Genomic DNA, 20475 nt, shown 5'->3' on the forward strand with positions numbered 1-20475 from the left:
TTCCCCACCCAAGAAAGTGACAAACGCTGGTTCCCAGGTGCGCACCGAGGGCCCTCTGGGGCCTGATTCTGGGAGGCAGAGTCCCCAGCTTCCCTGAAAACAAGAGCCATGGCCTGACCCCCTCCCCTCCAAGCACAAAGACGCAGGGCATGGAGAGGGGGTTTTATTGTGTAAAGAGGCCGATTGTACAGAGCAAAGATTGTACGGACACAGGTGGGGTGAGGGAGACCAAGAAGCCGGAATCAGGAGGATGGGGCGTTGGTATCCTGGTCCCCCTCCCCGCAAGTCATCAGGTGGTGGGCAGGGGCAGGGAGGACTGATCAGCTGTCCCCTGCCCCCATTCCCTCGCCCCCATTACTGTACAAGAGCCAGCCAGGCTATATTCACTGACCCAGAAGAATATAGCAGGAGACCCTCAACACCCCACTCCAAATCCCTAAAATGCGCGAGGTCCCCTCGTCTGGCTTTCGATGCCTGTCAGCCCCCAGCCTCCTCCACAAGCAGCCTGGTCACCCTCCTTCTTCCCGGGGTCCTGGCAGCGAGCCGGGCCTGGACCAGGTGGTTTCAGGTGAGGAGGATTGGAAAGGCTCCCCTCCCCCTGCCCAGGTGCCTCAAGGGGCCGCCCAAGACTCCCTCTTGGGCAGCCCACTAGGGCAGAGGGCTGGGCAGCTCAGGAGCCAGGCGGGCACTGAGGGTCAGCACAGAAACGGGTCCCGAAGGGGAGCCAGAGTGAGGCGGGCCCCTGGTGGAGGGCTGCAGCCCTGGAGACAGAAAGTTCCTCTCAATCCAGCCTGGAGGCAGGGGGGCCCCCCACCATCCCAGCCACAAGGGGCCTCCTGGCTCTGCCACTCAGGACTCAGCCACTCAAGCCCCCAGCCCTGACCGTAGTAATTTAAAGCTCAGAATGGTGGGTCGGGGGGAACATCGGGGGACCAGGGTCTCCGCCTTCCCCTGGTCCCTGCCCCTTGCAGGCTTCCATCTTCACACCCGCTGGATCTCAAACAGCTTCACATCTGTGTCGTACCAGACAGGTGGGTCCACGTTCCTGCAGAGGGAGTGGGCCGTCACCCAGGTGCCGGGAGGCCTTGCAGGAAAGACTGGGGAGGAACGAGGCTGTCGTCCTCCCACCCTGATGTTCTCTGCCCCCTGCCCCTGGGGAAGTGGGTGCCCACCCTCCACCAGACAAGACCACCCTGGCTGACTGTCTTGACATGAACCCCACTACCCTAGTGGGGCACAGCCCCACTGAGCTGACCCTCGGGTGGATGCCAGACCCACCCAGGCCGGTAACGGCCCCACCCCCAAGGGGCCCACCTCAGATAGATGACGCCCCACATGTAGGTGCGGAACCACATGGCCGTGCCCGAGTTGGCCTGGTACTTGCGGATGAGGATGGGGTGGGGCACAGGCAGCAGCCCCACCAGGGTGCCATGTTGCAGGAACCGCAGGATCTCTGACTCGTCCGTCAGGCCCCTGCCAGGGAGAGAAGGGTCTCCAATGTGCCCACTCTGAAGGTCAAGGGGAGCAGAGGGCTCACCCTGGACCCCCGAGGCCCGTGCTCCCGGCCACACCCCCAGCGCAGCCTGGGCTGGCCCCTCAGAGCCCAGCCCGCCCAGCCCCGTCCCCAGCCTCACTTGTCAATGCAGATCTTCTCCACCTGGGGAACCAGCACCTGCAGCAGTCTCATGATGGTTTGCAGCGGCAGCTTCGACTTCCAGGAGAGGACCTGGGGGAGGGACTGGGGTTCCTGGGCTGGCAAGACAGCCCCCAGGGGCTGTGGCATAGGCTTGACCCCTGACCTGAAACCATGGACTCCCCAAGGCAGAAGGCATCCCCGCTCATCACAGCAAGGGCCTGGCACGGGGCAGTGCCCGTGCACAGTGACTGCTCTTCATGGGAGGAGCCGGGGCTCTCCCTGAGCAGGTCCTGTGTGCCAGAAAGTATCCCCTTTGATCCTCACAACGGCACGATGAAGTAGGGACCTTTATTATCCCCGTGCAAATGCAATTAGTGGTGATCTCAGGAATCATGTAAGGGAGTGGGCAAGTGATTTGGGGAAGGAAGTTGGAAAGGGTGATTTACTAAGAAAGGGCTGTGGACAACTGAAGCTTAACCCTGCTGGGGAACAAACTCTGGGACAGTGTAGACAGAGGAAGCCAGAGAAGCCAAGGTCATGAGACAGGACTGACCCGTAACCTGACCCGGGCCAGCGCTTGGATTTGGACCCATTCCCATCCAAGCCTCTCCTGAGCTGTTCCCAGGGCCAGGAGCCCCGGACCCACCCCCGCACCTTGTACCATCTGTCCCACCCTCACCCACTCCGACGTCGGGCTCCACTGCCCACCGGCTGATGCGCTGGACAGTCGCCGCTGCTCCCGCCACGCCTGGCTGGGCTCCTGGTCCCGGGGAAGGAATAAGAGAGAGGGATGTGGGGAGAGGGTGCAGGGGGGTGGGGAGGGCAATGAGGTCTCCCCATTGGCCCATGTTGCAGGGAGGGGGCTCACTCCCAAAGCAGGGGATAGCCCAGCCCAGCACCTTTGCCCTGGGCCCCAGGCCCTGCCTGACCCTGCCCAGCCCAGTGACAGGTTTAGGGCCAGGAGCTGACTGAGCAGACCGGGTAAAGGCCAGCCCAGCCTAGATAAGGCTGACGGGTGAGGAGTCTCAAGGCCAAGGGATTGAGCCCGTGACCAATAAACAAGGGAGGGGTCTGTGAAAGGCCCCCCATCCCCAGAGAGTCATCAGTGCCAAGCCTGACGCCCTGGGCACTGGGTACCTGCCCCTCTGCTGCACAGTGCTCCGGCCCGGCCTACACCTTGGAGGCCAGGGAGAAAGGGGAAGCCCAGCCTCGCCACCCAGCCCCGCCAGGAGTCCCCGCACCGACCTCCGAGGCTGGGCTGCACTCTGCCGAGTTCTGCTGGGGTGCAGGCTCCAGGGATCGCAAGGTACCATCCTCTGACACCTGGGACTTCTCCGTCAGCTTCTCGATGCCTGGGCGGTGGGGTGGGGAGCCGTGAGGACTCCTGCCACAGTGCTCCTCCTAGAAAGCCTCTGCCTGGGGCCGGCCCCGAAAGTCTCCAACTTCCCCCCACTTCACAGATGCTGTGCCAGACCCCCCAGCGCTCAGCCCCAAGGCCCAGTCCCCCCACCAAGCTGCCCCGCCCGGGCCCCCGTACCTCCACCCCCACCCTTGCCGCCACTGCACAGCACCCTGCCCCTCGCCAGCACCGGACCTGGGGTGGCCACCAGGCTGGCCTTGAGGGTGCCCGGCTCGGCGGGGGCAGCGGGGTGGGAGCCCTCCATAGACACGCCCTCCTGTGAGCTGGTGCGGGACAAGGCCTCGGGAGCCCGGCGGCGCCGCTGCAGCGCCTTGTGGATGGTGGGCGGGTCAGTGGGCAGGTTGGCCAGCTGGTGGAAGACGCTGCGCTTTCGGATGATGGCGTAGACCAGGTTGGAGTTGCCTGTGGGGAGGAAGCGTGTCTCAGGGAGGCCCCCTCGCCACCCCCTTCACCTGGGCGTCTTCCTGGGAGGGGGAGTTTGGAGGACAGGAGGGTGTCTACCGCAGGGGGAGGCGACAGCACAGGGCACAGATGAGAGGAGCCAGGCAGGGCTGGCGCCGGGCGGCATCTGTGGTCTGAGGCTACACCGGGATGCTACCTTTCGGGAAAAGAGCTTCTGGGCTGAGCTCCGCCCCTGCCCCTCCCTGGTACCTTCCGGACCCTCTCACCACCCAGCACTAAGGGGTAACAGCTGGCAGAGTGGGGCGGGCCCAGCGTGTCAGTGTCCCACCAAGCCAGCTGTTCCATATTTTGACTGTCCCCCAAGTCAGGTCACCGGGAAGAAGGACGATATGGCGTGCGCCTGTGCTCTGTCGCCCACACTGAACGCCCTTGGCTCCCGGGGAGATAAAAGACGCTTTTATGGGCCTTCAATGCCCCGTCCACCCCTCTGGTCCCTGCCTCTCACCACCCTGCTCTGCTTCCACTTCAACACATCTCACCCCAGGGCCTTTGCACACATTGTGCTCCCCCCTCCCCACCCCCATTCACCCCTCACAGATCAGTGCAAATATTACTTATTTGGGAAATAATAACTGCCGACATTTCGTTCACCAGGCAAGTGCTAAGTGCTTTTCTGGGATTATTTTACTTAATCTTCTCGATATCCTCTGAGATGGAGACTGGGAATTATCATTATGACCATCTTACAGATGAAGAAACTGAGGCTCAGAGAGGTTATGTGCACACAGTCACAGAGCTAAGTGGCAAGGCCCTAACTGACACCAGGCAGCCCAGCATCCGTGACACCCAGCAGGACCATGCCACTCTACACTTCCCTCTCAACAGACTTAAGATGGCCTGTTTGTCTGGGTGACCATCTGTTTGAAGTCCCGCTCCGTGCTCCCTCCCCAGCTATGAGCCTCACGGGGCAGAGGGCACTCTGCTTTGTTCCCCAGTGAATCCCCTGCACCAGGCACAGGGTTTGGTATGCAGTAGGTGCTCAATAAATGCACGCTGGACAAACAAACACGGGGGTGGAGGGCTGTGCCCTCCTCAGATGGGGAGGTGTCCTCGCCCACTGCCCACTCTGGTTCCTGCCCCCGAGGCCAGGCCAGGGGCTTGGACCGGTGCCTCACCATCAAACTGGTACTGGATGATGTTGTTGAAGACCTCCAGGAGGAAGAAGACCAGGTGGTGGTTCTGGGCGGCAGAGAAGAGGAACCAGGTGGTGGAGAAGGCCTCCAGCAGGTGCAGCAGCTTGTTGGCGGCCACCATGGACAGGCTCTTGAGGTAGGGGGACACTGCAGGGGAGGGGTCGGCTCACTCCTGGGGCCCCCGCCAACCACCCCAGCACATCCTGGGCCTGGGTGGGACACGATGCTACTGATCCCACACCCTCCCTGCCCCCTGCCTGTGAAGTCCCCCGAAAAGTCAGGAAGACCAAGCGCCAGCGGCTAAAGCCACACTGGCCATGCCTCCTGCAGAGCCCCAGGGCTCCACCCCGGCCCCTCCCCTGTGGACAGCCGCCGCCGTTTACAAAGCCACTCACACACTCCATCTCCCCGACTCCTCCCCGCATCTGAGAGGGAGGTGGACAGAGAGGAGACCGTCCCCATTTTACAGATGAGGAAACTGAGGCTCAGAGAGGTTCATAAACTTGTCCAAAGTTCTCCAGTTATAAAATGATTGGGCAGGGATACAAACACAGGATCTTTAACTCTTTCTAGAACATCAAGCTGGGAATTCCTTGGCGATCCAGTGGTTAGGACTCCGAGCTTCCACTGCAGGGGGCCCAGATTCGATCCCTGGTCAGGGAACTAAGATCCCACAAGCTGCACAGTGCCGCCCAGAACTAAAAATATTATTTAAAAGGATTTGAATAGAATGTCAAGCTGATATTCCATATATAATGAGATAGAGATTTTCTGCACAGCCTGTGAAGGGGGAGTCGGAGATGCGAGGCTGCACACGGCTTGAAGTCACAGACTGATCTGTGTGTTTCCTTGCCCTGTGCCTTTCTCCCTCAGGAGGGGGCAGGGCTGGTGGCTACCTTGTTCACAAATGCATTCTCAGTGAAGATTTGTGGGGTGGAGCCAGTGATGGAAGGTGAGATTCTGGCCCCAGAACTCACAGTCCAACAATGCATCTAGAGGTCGCCAAGGCCCTACAACATCCCACCCACCCTGGAGTCCAAACCGGACCACGGAGAATTCAGCCCCTCCCATTTAGGACCTTCCTCTCCAAAAAGCAGCCACGCGGAAGTCATGCCGCCCCAGCCCTGGGCCCCGACCTTGCTGGGTCCCGTGCCCCTGTCAGCCTGAGCCCGCCCCCAGCTCGGAGGCAGCCACCTACAGCCCTTGCTTGTGGGCGGGGCCCTCATCCAAACCTGCGCAGTCCAATACCTCGGCCGCAAGCCACACGTGGCCATCAAGTGCTAGAAACGTAGTCCTAATGGATGTGTGCTGCACGCATGGAACACACACACACGATTTGGAAGACTGCATTCAAAAACGAATGTAGAACATCTCAATAATTTTGTATTCTGGTTACATACTGAGATGATGGTATTTTGGATACTACAGATTAAATTCAATATATAATAAAATTATTGTCACCTCTCTTTTTCTTTCCTTCTTCCTTTTTAATATGGCTACTAGAAAACTGACCAGTACATACTTGGCTGCCCTAATATTTCTATTGTACCCAGCCGGTTTGAACCAGGGAGCCAGCGGCAGGTCAGCCTGTGGCCTGGCGCCTCCTGGTGGTGAGCATGGGGAAGGCGGGCTCTGGGGCCCCCTACCGTTGACGACGATGGTGAGCAGACAATCGAAGAGGGGCTGCAGCCGCTGGTGCCCGCTGGTGATGATCTTGTGGAAAACCTGTGCAGGGAGGCAGAGGAGCAGCCATGGGGTCCCTGGCGCCTCCAGACTCAGCCGAGGGGACGTTACACCACACCCCCAGGTCCTGACGGGAGCTCCCTCACCACAATGAGCAGGTCGGCGTGGGTGCCGGTGAAGACCGGGATGTCCATAGGCACGCGCACTGAGTAGGGCTTGTTCAGCCGCACCCCGAAGTTCCGTTCGCCGCTCAGAAGCAGCAGGATGAAGACGCCGATGTGCATCAGGCCCACCCGAGCTGCGGCACGTGGCATGGGAGGGGTCACCACGCTGGGTGGGGAGGGGAGGAAAGGAGCCCAGGGCAGGGACCCATCTTGGGGGTAAAGGGAGAAGCCCTTCCCGGGAGGTCGGGGCACCAGGCCTGAGCTGCTGGGAGGCAGGACAGACTGGCCAAAACTGCCCCTCCGCGAGGAACCCCCCAGGGATCCTCAGCCCACCCCACCCTTACACTGATCTGCTCGGGCATCGTTGAGGAAGTAGAGGATGGGCACCAGGATATCCAGCACATCACTGCTCTTCAGCACAAAGAAGAGGAATTTCTGGGGGGAGGCGGAGACAGATGGGCAGAGTCAGGGGGAGGGGCAGCTCTGCCCCACCCTCTCCCTCTGCCGGGAGCCTCCCCAGACGCTGTCCCCATCACTGAGGCAGACCACTGCCCGCCAGCCTGGGCCCCCGAGGCCGGCCCACCTTGTTGAAGTCGCAGAGCTTCCAGAAGAGGACCAGCAACTCCTGGTGAAACTGGATCTTCTTGGTGGAGTTGGGCAGGTAGGTCTGGAGCAGGGGGTTGGAGAGCAGCCGGGCTATGCCCTTGAGGATGAACTGGAAGTCCTGGGTGGGGGAAGGGCAGGGGCCTGTCCAGTCCGGCTCCCTACAATCCAGGCTTCCTGGCCAGGCCTCCCACAAATGCCTCCGAGCCCCCCAGGGCCTGATCCCACCTCTAGAGCCTGAGGGGCCCAGATGCCAGTGTCATCAACAGCTGTCCTGGGGGCAGCACCTCAGAAGCTGGGTCCAGGGCAGGTCTAGAGAGCACCCCGCCCCTCCACCAGACCACAGGCTCCCCATCTGCTCTTAGTGACCTCCTCACGTGCACACTGGACTCCTGCCCACCTGGACTCCTTGTTGACAGGTGACATCCTTCCACCCCTCCCCATCGCCCTGTGACATGTGAGGAGCATTCTATCCTCAGAGAGCTGTCATTCACTGAGCACCTGCTGCCTGCTGGCCTGTGCTCTCAACCAATCCTCACTACAAGGCAAGGGCACAGTTACTGTCCCCATGTCATAGCTGCAGAGGTTAGAGCTCTGGGAGCACAGGAACCTCCCCCAACGTCACAAGACACAGGAACTTAGGTGTGACTGGCCTTTCCATCCACTGTCATTCCCCCACCAAACCTGACGTCAGAGCCACCTCCTCCTGGAAGTCTTCCCGGCTGCCCTCACCCAGTTGAGGCCATCAGCCCTTTTCTGAGTCTCGAGACCCTCGCGGTCCTGCCATCACTACTTCACCTGTGGTGGCCTGAGTCCACGGGGACCGTGGTTCCTTCATATAGGGGTCAGGACTCTCCCTACCCCCATCTCATCTGCATCCCCTCACACCCTGCAAGGCCACAACCTTTGTGGAGGGTGGGCAATCAAGAACCCACAAGAGCAAGAGCATCGTTGGACTCACCTCCTCGCGATGGATGCGGGACAGGTAGTTCACAAACAGGTTCTCGGGCCCTGGAGGCTGTGGAGGGCGGAGCCTGGGGTGAGCAGGTGCCTTCACCCCCTGCCCCTACGCCAGGCCTAGGCAGTGCAGCAGTACCCCCTCTGACCCCAGATACCCCCACGAGGTGCCCACTGGATATTCCTTGCCCAGCTCCGCTAGAGGGGGTGCCACCCGCCCACAGCCTGGCAGGGCGGGCTGCCCTCCCTCTCCCGTCCTTACGTCAGCATCATCCATGGCCGTGCCTGTGGTGGTACCGTCCACGGTGGGCGTGGCGCCGTCATGGTCCAAGCTGACAATGAGCACTTGGGCAGCTTCCTCCACCAGGGGTTCCCGGTGGTCAGAGAAGAGCAGGTGGTTGTAGGGGATCCCGTAGCCCACAGGGTCATAGGCACACACGGTGTTGAGGAGGGAGGTGAAGAGGGGCAGGGCGTGTCTGCGGCAGGAGAGGAGGGGCGGGGCTTCAGAGACCCCACCCACCAGCCCAGCCCTCCCTCCGCCCCCAGCCGTGGCCAGGTGGGAGGGTCAGCCAGGCCAGCCCCCTCATTCCACAAGGGTTTCAGTGCCAGGCCGCCATCTTCGGGCCAGGGAGCAGAACCAGGAGTTCATCCCTTCCCACGAAGGAGAGACCCCTCCTCATCCTTGCCTGCATCTGGGACCCAGGCCAGGCTGGGCCAAGGCCAGAAGGAATTTATTACCAAGAGTGGGATGGCCAGTCCTGAGGGGCTCTTTGTAGGATAGCGTGCCCACACCCCTTAGATTTTCACCCCCAGGGGTTGAAGCCTATTGTTTTTTTTAATTAATTTTAAAATTTATTTATTATTTATTTATTTATGGCTGCATTGGGTCTTCGTTGCTGCGCGTGGGCTTTCTCTAGTTGCAGTGAGCGGGGGCTACTCTTCGTTGCAGTGCACGGGCTTCTCATTGTCGTGGCTTCTCTTGCAGAGCACAGGCTCTAGGTGTGCGAGCTTCAGTAGTTGTGGCTCGCGGGCTCTAGAGCGCAGGCTCAGGAGTTGTGGCTCGCGGGCCTAGTTGCTCTGCGGCGTGTGGGATCTTCCCGGGCCAGGGCTCGAACCTGTGTCCCTTGCATTGGCAGGCAGATTCTTAACCACTGCGCCACCAGGGAAGCCCTTTAATTATTTTTTTAAATACTTTTTAGAGCAGTTTTAGGTTCACAGCAAAATTGAGAGGAAGGCACAGAGATTTCCCCCGTGAAACCTCTGCCCCAACACGTGCACAGTCTTCCCCACTATCAACATCCCCCACCAGGGTGGTACACTTCTTACAGCTGTAGGCCCTACATCGACATATCATTTTCACCCAAAGTCCACAGCTTACATCAGGATTCACTCTTTTTTTTTTTTTCCGGCCACACCACAGCTTGTGGGATCTTAGTTCCCCGATCAGGGATCGAACCTGGGCCCTCAGCAGTGAAAGCACTGAGTCCTAACCACTGGACCGCCAGGGAAGTCCCCAGGGTTCACTCTTGACGCTGTATGATCTACAGGGTTGGGCAAATGTATAAAGGACATGCCCCTGACGTTTTTGAGGGGCAGGTACCCTTCCTTGGGGCTTCAGAGAAGGGCTGGAGGGCCCACAGGGAAGGCGGGCTTCCCCTTGGGAGGCAAAGCATGTGCCCCATGCCCCAGCCCCCAGGCCACAGAATGACTCCGTTCAGAGATTTGTAAGATATCAGAGGTCAAGCTCCTCATCTTACAGATGAGGAAACTGAGACCCAAGGGGGTTAATCAAGTGGCAAAGTGGTCATTTGCCCCATAATGCTGGTGAGAAAGAAAACTCTGGCCAGCTTTTGACCGTGCCTGGTGGAGGGAGTCACCTGGGTTCTCGCCCCTTCTGGGAGCGGGGGGCTGAGGTGGGGGAAAGGGGCAGCCAGCCAGCAAAACCTGAAGGATGAGGCCTGCCATGTGGGAATCAGAGTCTAGAAGAGGGTGAATCATGACACTGAGGAGCACTAACCCCTGTGCAGCCAGCGCACAGCTGGAGCTGCACAGCTGGAGCACGTGTACCTGCTCTAAATACTCAATCCAGCCATGGGACACCTCCATGTGCTCCTATGCCCCCCACTGCCCATAAATGCCCCCATATGGCCGGGGCTTCCCCACCCTTCAGGGTATTTATCACGCCCCCTCTCCACCCACTGAATAAACTGCACAGCCCAGGGAATTCCCTGGCGGCCCAGTGGTTAGGACCCGGTGTTGTCACTGCCGAGGGCCCGGATTCAATCCCTGGTTGGGGAACTAAGATCCCGCAAGCCCCACGGTGCGGCCAATAAAAATAAAATAAATTACACTGCCCAATACAAGCTACATGTAGCTATGGAGAGCTTAAAATGTGGCTGGTCTGAAGTGAGATGTGCTGTGAATGTAAACTAAACACTTGATTTTGAAAACTCACTATGAAAAGGGAATGCAAAACATTTCAATAGTTTTGTATAGTGATTACATGTTAAATGCTAATATTTCAGATATATTGGGTTAAATGAAATACATTATTAAAATTAATGTCACCTATTTCTTTTTTATTTTTAAAGGTCTCTACTAGAAATGTTTAAGTTGCATGTGTGGTTCACATTATATTTCTACTGGATAGCAGGGCTCTAGATGGAGGACGCAGGCATGGGTCATCCAGGGCCCCCCAATGGGACGTGGGACAGAGCTGGCGTAAGGTGTGACTGTTCTTATAGGTCATCACCACGAGGGGGCAGCACATCCCCTCAAATAAGACTCACAGGGCTGGCAAACGGCCTCAGCGCCGGGCTGCCTGGAACCAAGAGAAGGAGAAATGGAAAGAAAGACCAGGGGCCCCTCACCTGTTCTCTGTGGAACAAAAAAACTGCACCCATGGATTGACGCTGCTGCTGTCTGGAGCTGGGGGCAGGTACATGGCCTCAGAAAAGCACGTCAGCAGCAGTTTCAGCAGCTCCATCCTTGGGCAGGGAGGACAGAGGAGAGGGTTCAGTACCTGAGGACCGCAGTTCTCCTGTAGGAGGGCGCGCCCACCCTGCCCCGCCCCAGCTCAGGTCCCTGAAAAGAAATGACTCCATTTTATCCCTGTGAGGCTGAAGTTGGGTCACGAGCGGGCAGGGTCTCCTTGGAAGACCCCACGCGTGGTTCCCTCTCTGAACTGTGCAGGGGGCCAGGCCCGGGGTCCAGCTACTTCCTCAGCAAGCTCACCGGTTCATGTCGTGGTTGTAGTTGGGCTGGGGGGAGTGAGCAAAGCCCACACCAGCCTCCCAGATGTATTCACAGCTGTCCAGAGAGTGGATGTCCTCCGCCGAGTCCTGGGGACAGGGTCAGAGAGAAATCAGGCCAACCCAAGTCCCCCGCTATCCTTGGGGGCAAAGACCCTCATATTCTCCTAAAGACAGACCCTCAAAATGCCCCAGGTGCTAATGCACACGGGAAGAAATGAATGTTCTCAACCTCTTGAAAGCTCCTTTTCCTTCAGTCTGGTACTTGCTCAATCCAGTTTGAGACAGGGAGAGAGAGACAGGGAGGGAGCAGAACGGAATCAGGTGCCCCTGGTGGTGCGTGGGAGTGGGGGACGGAGAACGGTCAAGGTCCAGTCCACAGGTCCACGGGCAGTGAGAGGGCCAGGGCTCCTGTGTGTAAGCCCCACTCCTCCACCCACGGCCCAGGCCAAGACAATGGGTGCCTGTGCCCGATCTCCTGGATGCAGCGGGCAGGGCCGGGCACCAGCTGGCTCCCCTCCAGCCGTGCCAGCCACCGCCCCCTCCCCGGGACCATGCGTGCCAGGCAGCCCCACCTTCCTGGAGCAGCCCCTGCCCAAGGGAATTTCAAGCGGCCCCAACCTGGGACCAGAGCCCTCCTCGGCCCGGGGGGGCGGGGATTGGGGGGCTCTCACCACGGTGCTCCGCCGGTGGCTCTGGACGGTGAAATCTGGGCAGAAGAGCAGATCAGCGACGGCCAGGAGCAGGGACTCGGCCAGGGGCCGCGCGTTCTCGTCATCGTCCTCTCCCTGCTTGGGACACAGCGCCTATAGGCCCCCTCAGTCGTAGCTGGCTAAGGAGAGGTGGCCCCAGGACTTGGAGGGGGGATGGGAGGAGGACGGGGTCTGGGCCCAGGCAGACACTCACGGGCAGAGGGATGGAGGAAGAGGTGGGAGAAGGAACAGGAAGTAGACCCCTAATCACCCCAAACCTCCCAAGGCAGAAGCGGGACAGAGTGGGGAGCGGGGCTGGGACCAGTGAGGAGACCTTCCCACTGACTGGGAGGGGACAGGTGAGTCCCCTAAACTCTAGCGCCTCAGCCTTGCTGGGAATCACTGCCCACCTCCCCACCCCCCTGCCAGTTGCTTGGACAGAAAGTCAGGGAGGGGGTGGGGCAGCCGGGGGGAGGGCCCAGCTGCCCTGCCCCCATCTCTGCCCAGCTGTAGAGGCAGAGACCCCCATGGGAGAGAAAGCGGGGGCTCAAGGAGGAAGAGCTGGCCCCCCTCCTCAGCAGCACCCGCACTGCCCCTACATCTGCCCTTCCCAAACCCCAGAAGAGGTCTGGAGGAATGTGGCCGGCCCTGAAGGGGTTCCTTCCCTGTCACCACAACTCCACCTCCCGCCCAGCCCCGGCCAGGTCCACAGACCGCTCCTCGCCCGGCCCCGGGCACTGTGGACCAGAAGAAGCCCCTCCAGTCAGGGTCCTCAAAGATGTAGGGCAGCACGCGGGTGAGCAGCCGGCTGCAGTTCAGGACAATCTGCTTCTCCTTCTCCGAATGGCAGCCGCTCTCAGCTCCCTGCACCAGCTTCTCAACAGCCTGCGAGGATGGGCAGAGAGGCACGCTGGCAGGGTAGGGAGTGGGGCCCTGGCACTTGGGGTCAGGCTGGGCACCCCAGGCTTCAGAGGGGGAGAGACAGTGGGGCCACCCTACCGGACCGCCTCTCCAGACAGGGTCAGCCAGCCCAGGAGGATGGGACATGGGCCAGGGAGCAGCTTAGAGAATCCTGGGAGCGAGACCCAGCCCACCACTCACTGGCTGAGACCTTGCTAAGTGACCAGCCATCTGGCCCTCAGTTTCCTCATCTGTAAAATGGCGACATTGACAGGACCAACCACACAGGTGAGCTACATGAGCTGACCTATGGACAGTGTCACCCACAGGCAGCCCTCACAGGTGGCACTGGCAACATCACTTCCCCCAGAGCCCAGCCAGGGGGAGAAGTGAGTGAAGACTTGGGACCACTCCAACCTGGGTGGAGGATTTCCTGGGTGCCTTCCCTCTCGGACCACAGGGCTGGGCCAGCTCCAGCCTCCCTGGGAGGGTGGGAAATGCTCAGGTGGGAGTGGCAGTGAGGGCCAGAGCACCCTTCACCTTGTAGCACAGAGTGGCCAGGTTGGAGGGCGACTCCTCTCGCACTGCCCGGATCTCCGCTGCCGGCACCAGTGCAAAGACATCCTGAACCGAGGTGGCCGTGTCTGCCCAGAACTGGTCCCAAAAGGCGTCATCAGTGGCTTCCACGGGCTGTGGGGAGATACGGTATCCAGAGCTGCACGGTCTCTTGCCAGCAGGTCCACAGTTTGCCCACCCTGTAGCCAAGGGAGCCCCCGAAAGGGAAGCCCCCTACTCCATCCCTGCTGGTGCCAGGAGCCTTCCCACATGGGAGACATCCTTCAGCCACCATGAGCCCCGGGTGGCACAGGCAGGCTGGGGACACTTGACACAGATGGTCAGGGGCCAGCTGGACACTGAATCCAGTAGCCAAAGCCCAGCCCAGTCCCTGAGGGACTGTGTGACCCTGAGTAACTCACCATCCCCCTCTGGCAGGCCCTCCCCACCTGGGGGCCTCCCCAGGCCACATCCCTAAATCAAGCGCCCAGGGAGGAGAGCCAGGCTGTGCCCCTCCCCCTAGGAAGAAGCCCCTCCCCCAGGAAGAAGCCCCTCCCCCTAGGAAGAAGACAAGGGGACATATGCTCATTTCCATTCACCCAGGCTGCCCCCTTGGCCCCAGCCTCCACCCTCTGCTGGTACACCCAACAGATGCCAAATCTAAAGGCGTCATCCAGCGGCTCTCTGACAACACCTGTCCTCTCGGTACCCACCACCTGTGCTGCAGTTCAGGCCCCTCTTGCCAGGGCCCCACCTCCAAATTCACCCCCTCAATCCCACCTCCACGCTGTCCCCAACACGCTTTCAAAACACAGCACCAGGGCTTCCCTGGTGGCGCAGTGGTTGAGAGTCCGCCTGCCGATGCAGGGGACGCGGGTTCGTGCCCTAGTCCGGGAAGGTCCCACATGCCGCGGAGCGGCTGGGCCCGTGAGCCATGGCCACTGAGCCTGCACGTCCGGAGCCTGTGCCCCGCAACGGGAGAGGCCACAACAGTGAGAGGCCCGCGTACCGCAAAAAAAAAAAAAAACAACAACACAGCACCAAAGGCATTGTTCCCTCAACAAAGATCTTAGGGCTCCCCACTGCCTGCAGAGTCCAGACCTCGGCCAGAGAGTCAGCCAAGATCACACCTAAACACACATACAAGCCACACACGTGCATGTACACATACATGGACACATGCACATACACAAGTGTGCACAGGTATGTGTGTGCACACACACCTGTATTTACTATCCCAACAACACAACCCTGCTATATTTTCTCTTTGCCTTTGCTCAGACTGTCCCCTCTTCCCAGCACGCCCGCCCCTTCTAACACATCCCAAAGTCCCACCGGTCCTATCAAGGCAACATGCCTTCAACACACGTATGCCTTTTAAGTTATATAGTCGGTCATATAGACAACCAATTTGAATCATGGACTCCACTTCTAGAAATCTTTCCTGAGGAAATGGTCTGAGAAGTGCAGGTATGAGGATGTTTACTGAAGGGTTGATAACAGTGAAAAGTTGGAATCAACCTAAATAACCAACAACTGGGGAAATGCTTGAAAAGTTAAGGCACCCGCATACAGTGGAATATTACACAGCCATCAGAATCACGTCTTCAAAGAATATGAATGAATGGAAAATGCTCACAGTACAATGTTATATGAAAAAGGCAAGATATAAAACTAACTATAGGGGACTTCCCTGGTGGCGCAGTGGTTAAGAATCCGCCTGCCAATGCAGGGGACACGGGTTCGAGCCCTGGTCCGGGAAGATCCCACATGCCGCGGAGCAACGAAGCCCATGCGCCACAACTACTGAGCCCACGTGCCACAACTACTGAAGCTCGCATGCCTAGAGCCCGTGCCCCACAACAAGAGAAGCCACTGCAAGGAGAAGCCCGTGCACCACAACGATGAGTAGCCCCCGCTAGCCGCAACTAGAGAAAGCCTGCGCACAGCAACGAAGACCCCACGCAGCCATAAATAAATAAATAAATTTATTTAAAAAACCTAACTATAGGATGATCACAATTTTGTGTTAAATTATACAGGAATAAAAGCCTAGAAGAAAATGACAGAATGTCAACAGCAATTATCTCACGGGGTGGTTATTCTTTTCTTTATATTTTTCTGTAAGCGCATGTATTACTATTTTTTCCTTTTGAATGTTCATCTGTTTGAGGGGCGTCCAAGACACTCTTACCCTTCTGAATAGCACTTCCTGCAAGAGATCTTCCTGGGTTGCTCCAATCAACCTAGACTTTTGCCTTCTCTGAAAGGGCTGATAATGGGGCCCTGCTACCCCACCACAAACCCGCATGCGATATGCATCAGTCTTACCATCAGAAAAAAATATGAATCTTGTTAAAAAATAATTCTGTTCTCCGAAGCCGCTTCTGCCAAGAATTCTCCCAGAGCTTGGACCAGCGGGCTCCCTCCCACCTTGGAACCCCCCTCAGTCACTCACAGTCCCCAACAGGGCTGGGTGCGCTTGCCGGAGGCCCCGCTAGTCCATCAGCCCTTCGTCCCTGACCGTGCACTTGAGGCCTATGGCAGACACTCAGCCAAAGCCTGGAATTAGTCCTAGAGAGAGATCCCTTCAGCCCCGCCACGGGGCAGAGCTGAGCACCAGTGGGGCTGCCCGAACTCAGGCCTGGCCACAAGCCTCCCAGGGTCCAGGTTTACCCTAGCCCACCCCCCAAACAATGCCCCCCTCTGAGGTACAGGGCAGCATGTGGCCATGGCCTTCAGGGCAGGCCCGGCACCAGGACATGCTCAGTTCCAGAACTGGTAGAGCGAGTTAGCCGGGTAGAGAGGAACAAAGACCAAAGGAGGGTCCCTGGGGCTGGGGTTTGCTGGCCCACATGCCCTCAGTCCAGACAGCTCTCTGACACTCACTGTGTGGGTGGCCGGGGTGGGAGTGGGGAAGGAACATCCCAGAAAACGTGCAGAGCCCCCCACCATCTGGGAACACCTCTGGGAAGCCACCTTCCCCACCTCCTACATAGCCACTACTCCCTTAAAGGGGCAGACACTCATCAAGTGGAGTTGACCTCTGACCTAGTTCATCAGGTAAGTGTCACCTGGGGATTGAATTCAAAATGAGGAGAGAGCCTTGGGAGGGAACTTGGGAGGCCCCAGGGCAGCCCAGACCTGAAGCAGATGAAAGTCCCAGCTCTGGGAGCTGGCCTTGAACTTCAGGAGTGAAGACTTTCACCTCCCCCATCCCCACCTTGGGCCTCACCACCTGGTCCCAGCTGCGGCTCAGACACTTCAGTTTGGTGACCATTACCTGACCATACCAGGCTAGCCTGATGCTACAGGTACTGCCAGGGTCACTGGAACTTTTGTTGGAGGGGGGACATGGCTTAGCCCCTGCCTCAGTTACCCCAGCTGGGCTCCACCCAACACAAGGAAGCTTCTAAAATCCAAGCCAGTTTCTTTGCTGGAGGTGGGCAGGCCCATGCTGCCAGGGGCACTGAGCTACCCTGGTGGGAAACCAGATATTCTTAGCATAGCTTTACCAGGACCTGCTCAGACCAAAGCCCCTGCCAGCCTGGGGGACCAGCTGCATCTTTTGAACCTCTCTGGTGGTGGGGAGAAGGGAAGGACCAGCAATGCTCTAGCCTGCTAAGGGTGACCTGTACCGGAGGACTGTGTCACAACGGCATCCACACACACGTACATGTGCACACATGTAAACATGGACCCACCCGGTATCATCTGACCTATGGCAAACAACCTCCAAATGGGCAGGATCTAGGAGAGGGTCCCAGGTCCAGGAATGTGCCCCCGCCAGGGCCCCACCCACACCAGGAAAGGCTCCGGAAACACAGCCAAAGCTGCTGGCCCTCAGGACCAGGGTCAGGCCTAGCCCGAGGCAGGAAGAAAACAGGATGCAGCACAGGAAGGCAGGGAAGGCCCAGCGGTGGCAGCTCCGGCCAAGGCCACGGGAAAAGGTGCTGGGTCTGTTTGTCTGCTGCCCAGAGCAAAAATCTGTGTTCACAGCACAGCCTCTGAAGGCCTGGGACAGGAAGACACCTTGTGGACACAGCTGGCCTGAATCTCCTTGGGGACACCGAGTGGCAAGGTCTGGAAACGCCATCTCGGATCTGGTCCCGTCTCTTGAGCTGCTCAAGCCGGGTCACTACATAGGGCAGGTGGCCTCATTCCTGAGGCCCCCTCCCACCTGCAGGGCCCAGGGTCCTCCAGAGGGAGACCCAGGCTGGTCTCTGGCTCCAGTTCTGTCCCAAGCCAACTCACTGTCCCCAGCTGGGAAACGAGACAGCACCATCTCAGTCAGCCCTGTCACAGGGCCACAGCCAGGGAAAGATGGAGACGCACTGTATTTTGGGGAGGGGACCGGAGCATGTAGGAATCTTGTCCACGCAGATCCTTTGGGACGTGGCCCTGCTGGCCTGGCAAAGGACCCTGGCTGCTGAGGCTACAGCCCATACCTCGTTCCTCCAACAAGGTGTTCCCCCCCCCAGGTAGGTAAACATGGAGGCCTCCCTCCCTTCCTCTCCCTATGGCCCCACACTGAGAGGCTGGCCCACCTGCCACCCTCAGATCCAAGCGCCAGAAATAACCAGGAGCCATGGGGGAAGTGGCGAGAAGCAAGGTCTGGTTTCCATCAAACGCCTCTCAGCTGGGGCTGGACTCTCCAGCCGGGCTGTTTGCCGGGCTCCTGACCTCTCTCTTGTGGGATTGAGAGAGTGTGGGACCAGAGGCCTGGTCTCTGCAGCTGTGACCAGCTTGCTGTGGGGAAATGGCTCCCCTGAACCCACTCTAATTGCCTAGAGCCAGAGACAGCCCTGGGGGCGGGCGTAGGAGGAAAGTCCCAGATGGTGGCAGGTCCTGACTCCCTTGAAAGCGGGGGATCTGAGGAGTGAGAGCTGGGCATCTCTGTGGCCAGAGCAGCCTGGCTCCAAGAGTGAGGAGAGAGGGGTGGGCAGGGAAGAAGCCTTGCTGGGGCCAGGTCCTTGCGCTGGGGGCAAGGAGGTGGCCTCTGTGCCACTTGTGGACTCAGGGGAGTGTGCAAGCATGGCCTAGGGTGAAAGATACCCTCAGGTATCAAGGGCAGCCTAGACTGTTCTTAGCCCTGACCCAGAAAACAGAGGGTACCTGCAAACACAGCCAACCCCACCGCTGGGCCTCAAAGGGGGAGCCCCCTGGAGCAGTGGTCCCCAGCTGGGAACCTGGATTCCATAGAGCTGGGAGCAGGTCCCCTTGCCAGGCTGCAGCACTGCCCGCCACTCTGCGTGTTCCCAGCAAGACCTGGGCCTCCCCTGGCCGTGGGCATCGACCTGGGCCCAGCGAGGCCGCTGCCGCTGCCGCGAACCAGCTGTTTCGCGGGTCCGGGAGGGCGCCGGCCGGCTTTGTTTGCATTGAGTCAGCCGGGTCTGTGCCTCCGGCACCCGCGGGCACCGAGGGGCAGGGAGGAGAGCAGGGAAGTGTTTTGGGGCGGGGGAGGAGGCTGGAGATGCGAGGCTGGAGGGGCTTGGGGGGGGGGGTGGACAGAGGGGCGGACAGCGGCGACGCCGGCTTGGAGAGTAGACACACGTCAGCCTAAGGTGGCAGCAGCAGCTGCGGGAAAAGGGATGTTCCCGGGAGAGAAGGCCGGGGGTGGGGGCTAGGGGATGGAGCCCTGGGATACAGGCCAAGGGGTCTCGCTCCGGCCCTGGCCTCAGCGTCACCCTCCTGGCCATCTGGTCCCCCTATCTCCCGGCAAGCCAAGTTCTTGCAGCCCCCCAGCCCTGCCCAGCCCCCAGCCCGGCAGGTGGGTGGGGAGGCCGGGGGCCCCGGGCGCACCTGCGTCTTGGTGGTGAGCTGGATCACCGCCTTTCGGAAGTTCAGCTTGGAGTCCGCCGACCCCATACCGCTGGAGCCCGCTCCGGCCCGGCCCTGGCCCTGACTCCCGCCCGGGCCCCGGCTCGGTATCCAGCTCCAGCTCCGCGGGCCCAGCTGCTCTCGCAGGAGCGGACCGGCGCACCCCACCCGCTCGCCCGGCGTCGACCCCGCCCCCTCCTGGCTCCTCCTCTCCGGGCTCCGCCCCCCGCACCTGCCGCTCCCCGCACCGCCCGTTCCCGGCTCCCGGGGTCTGCCCCTCCGATCCACTGCTGCCCCACTCCCCGGGTCTTTCCCAGCCGGACCGGTTGCCTCTGCGACCTTTCTTCTGCGTGGCAGCGTTAGCCCCCCTCGGTCTCTCCCATTTCCACCCAGCCCCCGGGGCCCGCCACCCTCCCAGCCTCCCGTCCCCTGCCCCCATCCTCACCATTGGTCCCCACGCCATCACTGGGCCCACACTTTCAAAGCCAGCCCTCTCCCGTTTCTTCCTTGTCAGTCCCTGTACTCGCATTCTGAGCATCCTCTCTTTTAGTTCCCCTTTTTCTGGCCTGTCAAACCCACATGTCCAGACGGCCCGGCTGTTATTGCAGTCACAAGCCCTCAGCCTTCCGTTCTGTGGAAGAGAAGCCCTGATTCAGTGCCCCTGCTCCAAGAAAGCAGCTCTGCGGTCTAATGAGAGCAAGAGGTCCCTCCGGGTCCCACAACTCCTTTCTGGCCACCTGTGTTCCCTGAGAACCCTTTTAGGTTCATCCATTTCAACAAATAGGTTGAGGGACTAGTATTTACCAACACTGTCAGGGGCGGGGGCAGAGGGGGCTTAAGTAACAGGGTCTGCCCTTTAAGAGCAATTAGCTAAGGAGAGAAACAAGGAACGAATTAGCCATGGTTCAGCCCAGTGAGGCTTTGATAGAGGCAAATTAATAATAATAATAGTGACAACAACATCTCTTACACAACAAAAACCTACCTCTGAGATAGGTATTATACCCATTTTACACTAGGGGAAACTGAGGCTCAAAGCAGTTTAAGTTGTCCAAAGTCACATAACTGGTAAGGAACAAAGCCAAAAAACAAATTCAACTCTGGCCCCAAAAGAGGCTGCATTTTTTCAATAATATCGTCTTGCATGGTGTGTCTGGAAGCTTCTAGAAATCCTAGCTGCTTCAAAAGGAGGTGACATT

General features: G+C 59.3%; 1 protein-coding gene across 3 annotated transcripts; it reads right to left on the reverse strand.

Moving 5' to 3' along the window:
• Positions 1-148: 148 nt before the first annotated feature.
• HID1 (HID1 domain containing) lies at positions 149-19829 on the reverse strand. 3 transcript variants are annotated; one of them, XM_060290170.1, is made up of 19 exons: positions 19722-19829; positions 13442-13591; positions 12716-12886; positions 11987-12097; positions 11293-11399; positions 10929-11045; positions 8321-8534; positions 8063-8119; positions 7082-7222; positions 6843-6933; positions 6481-6632; positions 6298-6376; positions 4634-4798; positions 3231-3458; positions 2882-2988; positions 2316-2396; positions 1635-1726; positions 1315-1473; positions 149-1045 (listed from the first exon to the last, which is right to left on the reverse strand). In XM_060290170.1, the coding sequence occupies exons 1-19, from the start codon at positions 19812-19814 to the stop codon at positions 982-984; spliced, it is 2379 nt and encodes a 792-aa protein (XP_060146153.1). In that variant the 5' UTR covers positions 19815-19829; the 3' UTR covers positions 149-981. The 3 variants fall into 3 exon arrangements, with proteins under 3 accessions (XP_060146153.1, XP_060146152.1, XP_030693454.1); XM_060290169.1 differs by having other exon boundaries at positions 11984-12097; XM_030837594.2 differs by lacking the exon at positions 19722-19829 and adding an exon at positions 19259-19463 and having other exon boundaries at positions 11984-12097.
• Between the last annotated feature and the right edge of the window lie 646 nt (positions 19830-20475).

This window comes from Globicephala melas, chromosome 20 (assembly GCF_963455315.2).
Source record: "Globicephala melas chromosome 20, mGloMel1.2, whole genome shotgun sequence".
In the NCBI taxonomy this organism is placed as follows: domain Eukaryota; kingdom Metazoa; phylum Chordata; class Mammalia; order Artiodactyla; family Delphinidae; genus Globicephala; species Globicephala melas.

Coding starts and splice junctions, on each gene's coding strand:
- HID1 (XM_060290169.1), bottom strand. CDS start 19,814: ATGCTCAGAATGCGAGTACAGGGACTGACAAGGAAGAAACGGGAGAGG. Junction 12,887..13,441: donor TGGCCACTCTGTGCTACAAG/GTGAAGGGTGCT, acceptor CCATCCTCGCAG/GCTGTTGAGAAGCTGGTGCA. Junction 4,799..6,297: donor GCTCACCATCGTCGTCAACG/GTAGGGGGCCCC, acceptor CCTCCCCTGCAG/TGTCCCCCTACCTCAAGAGC.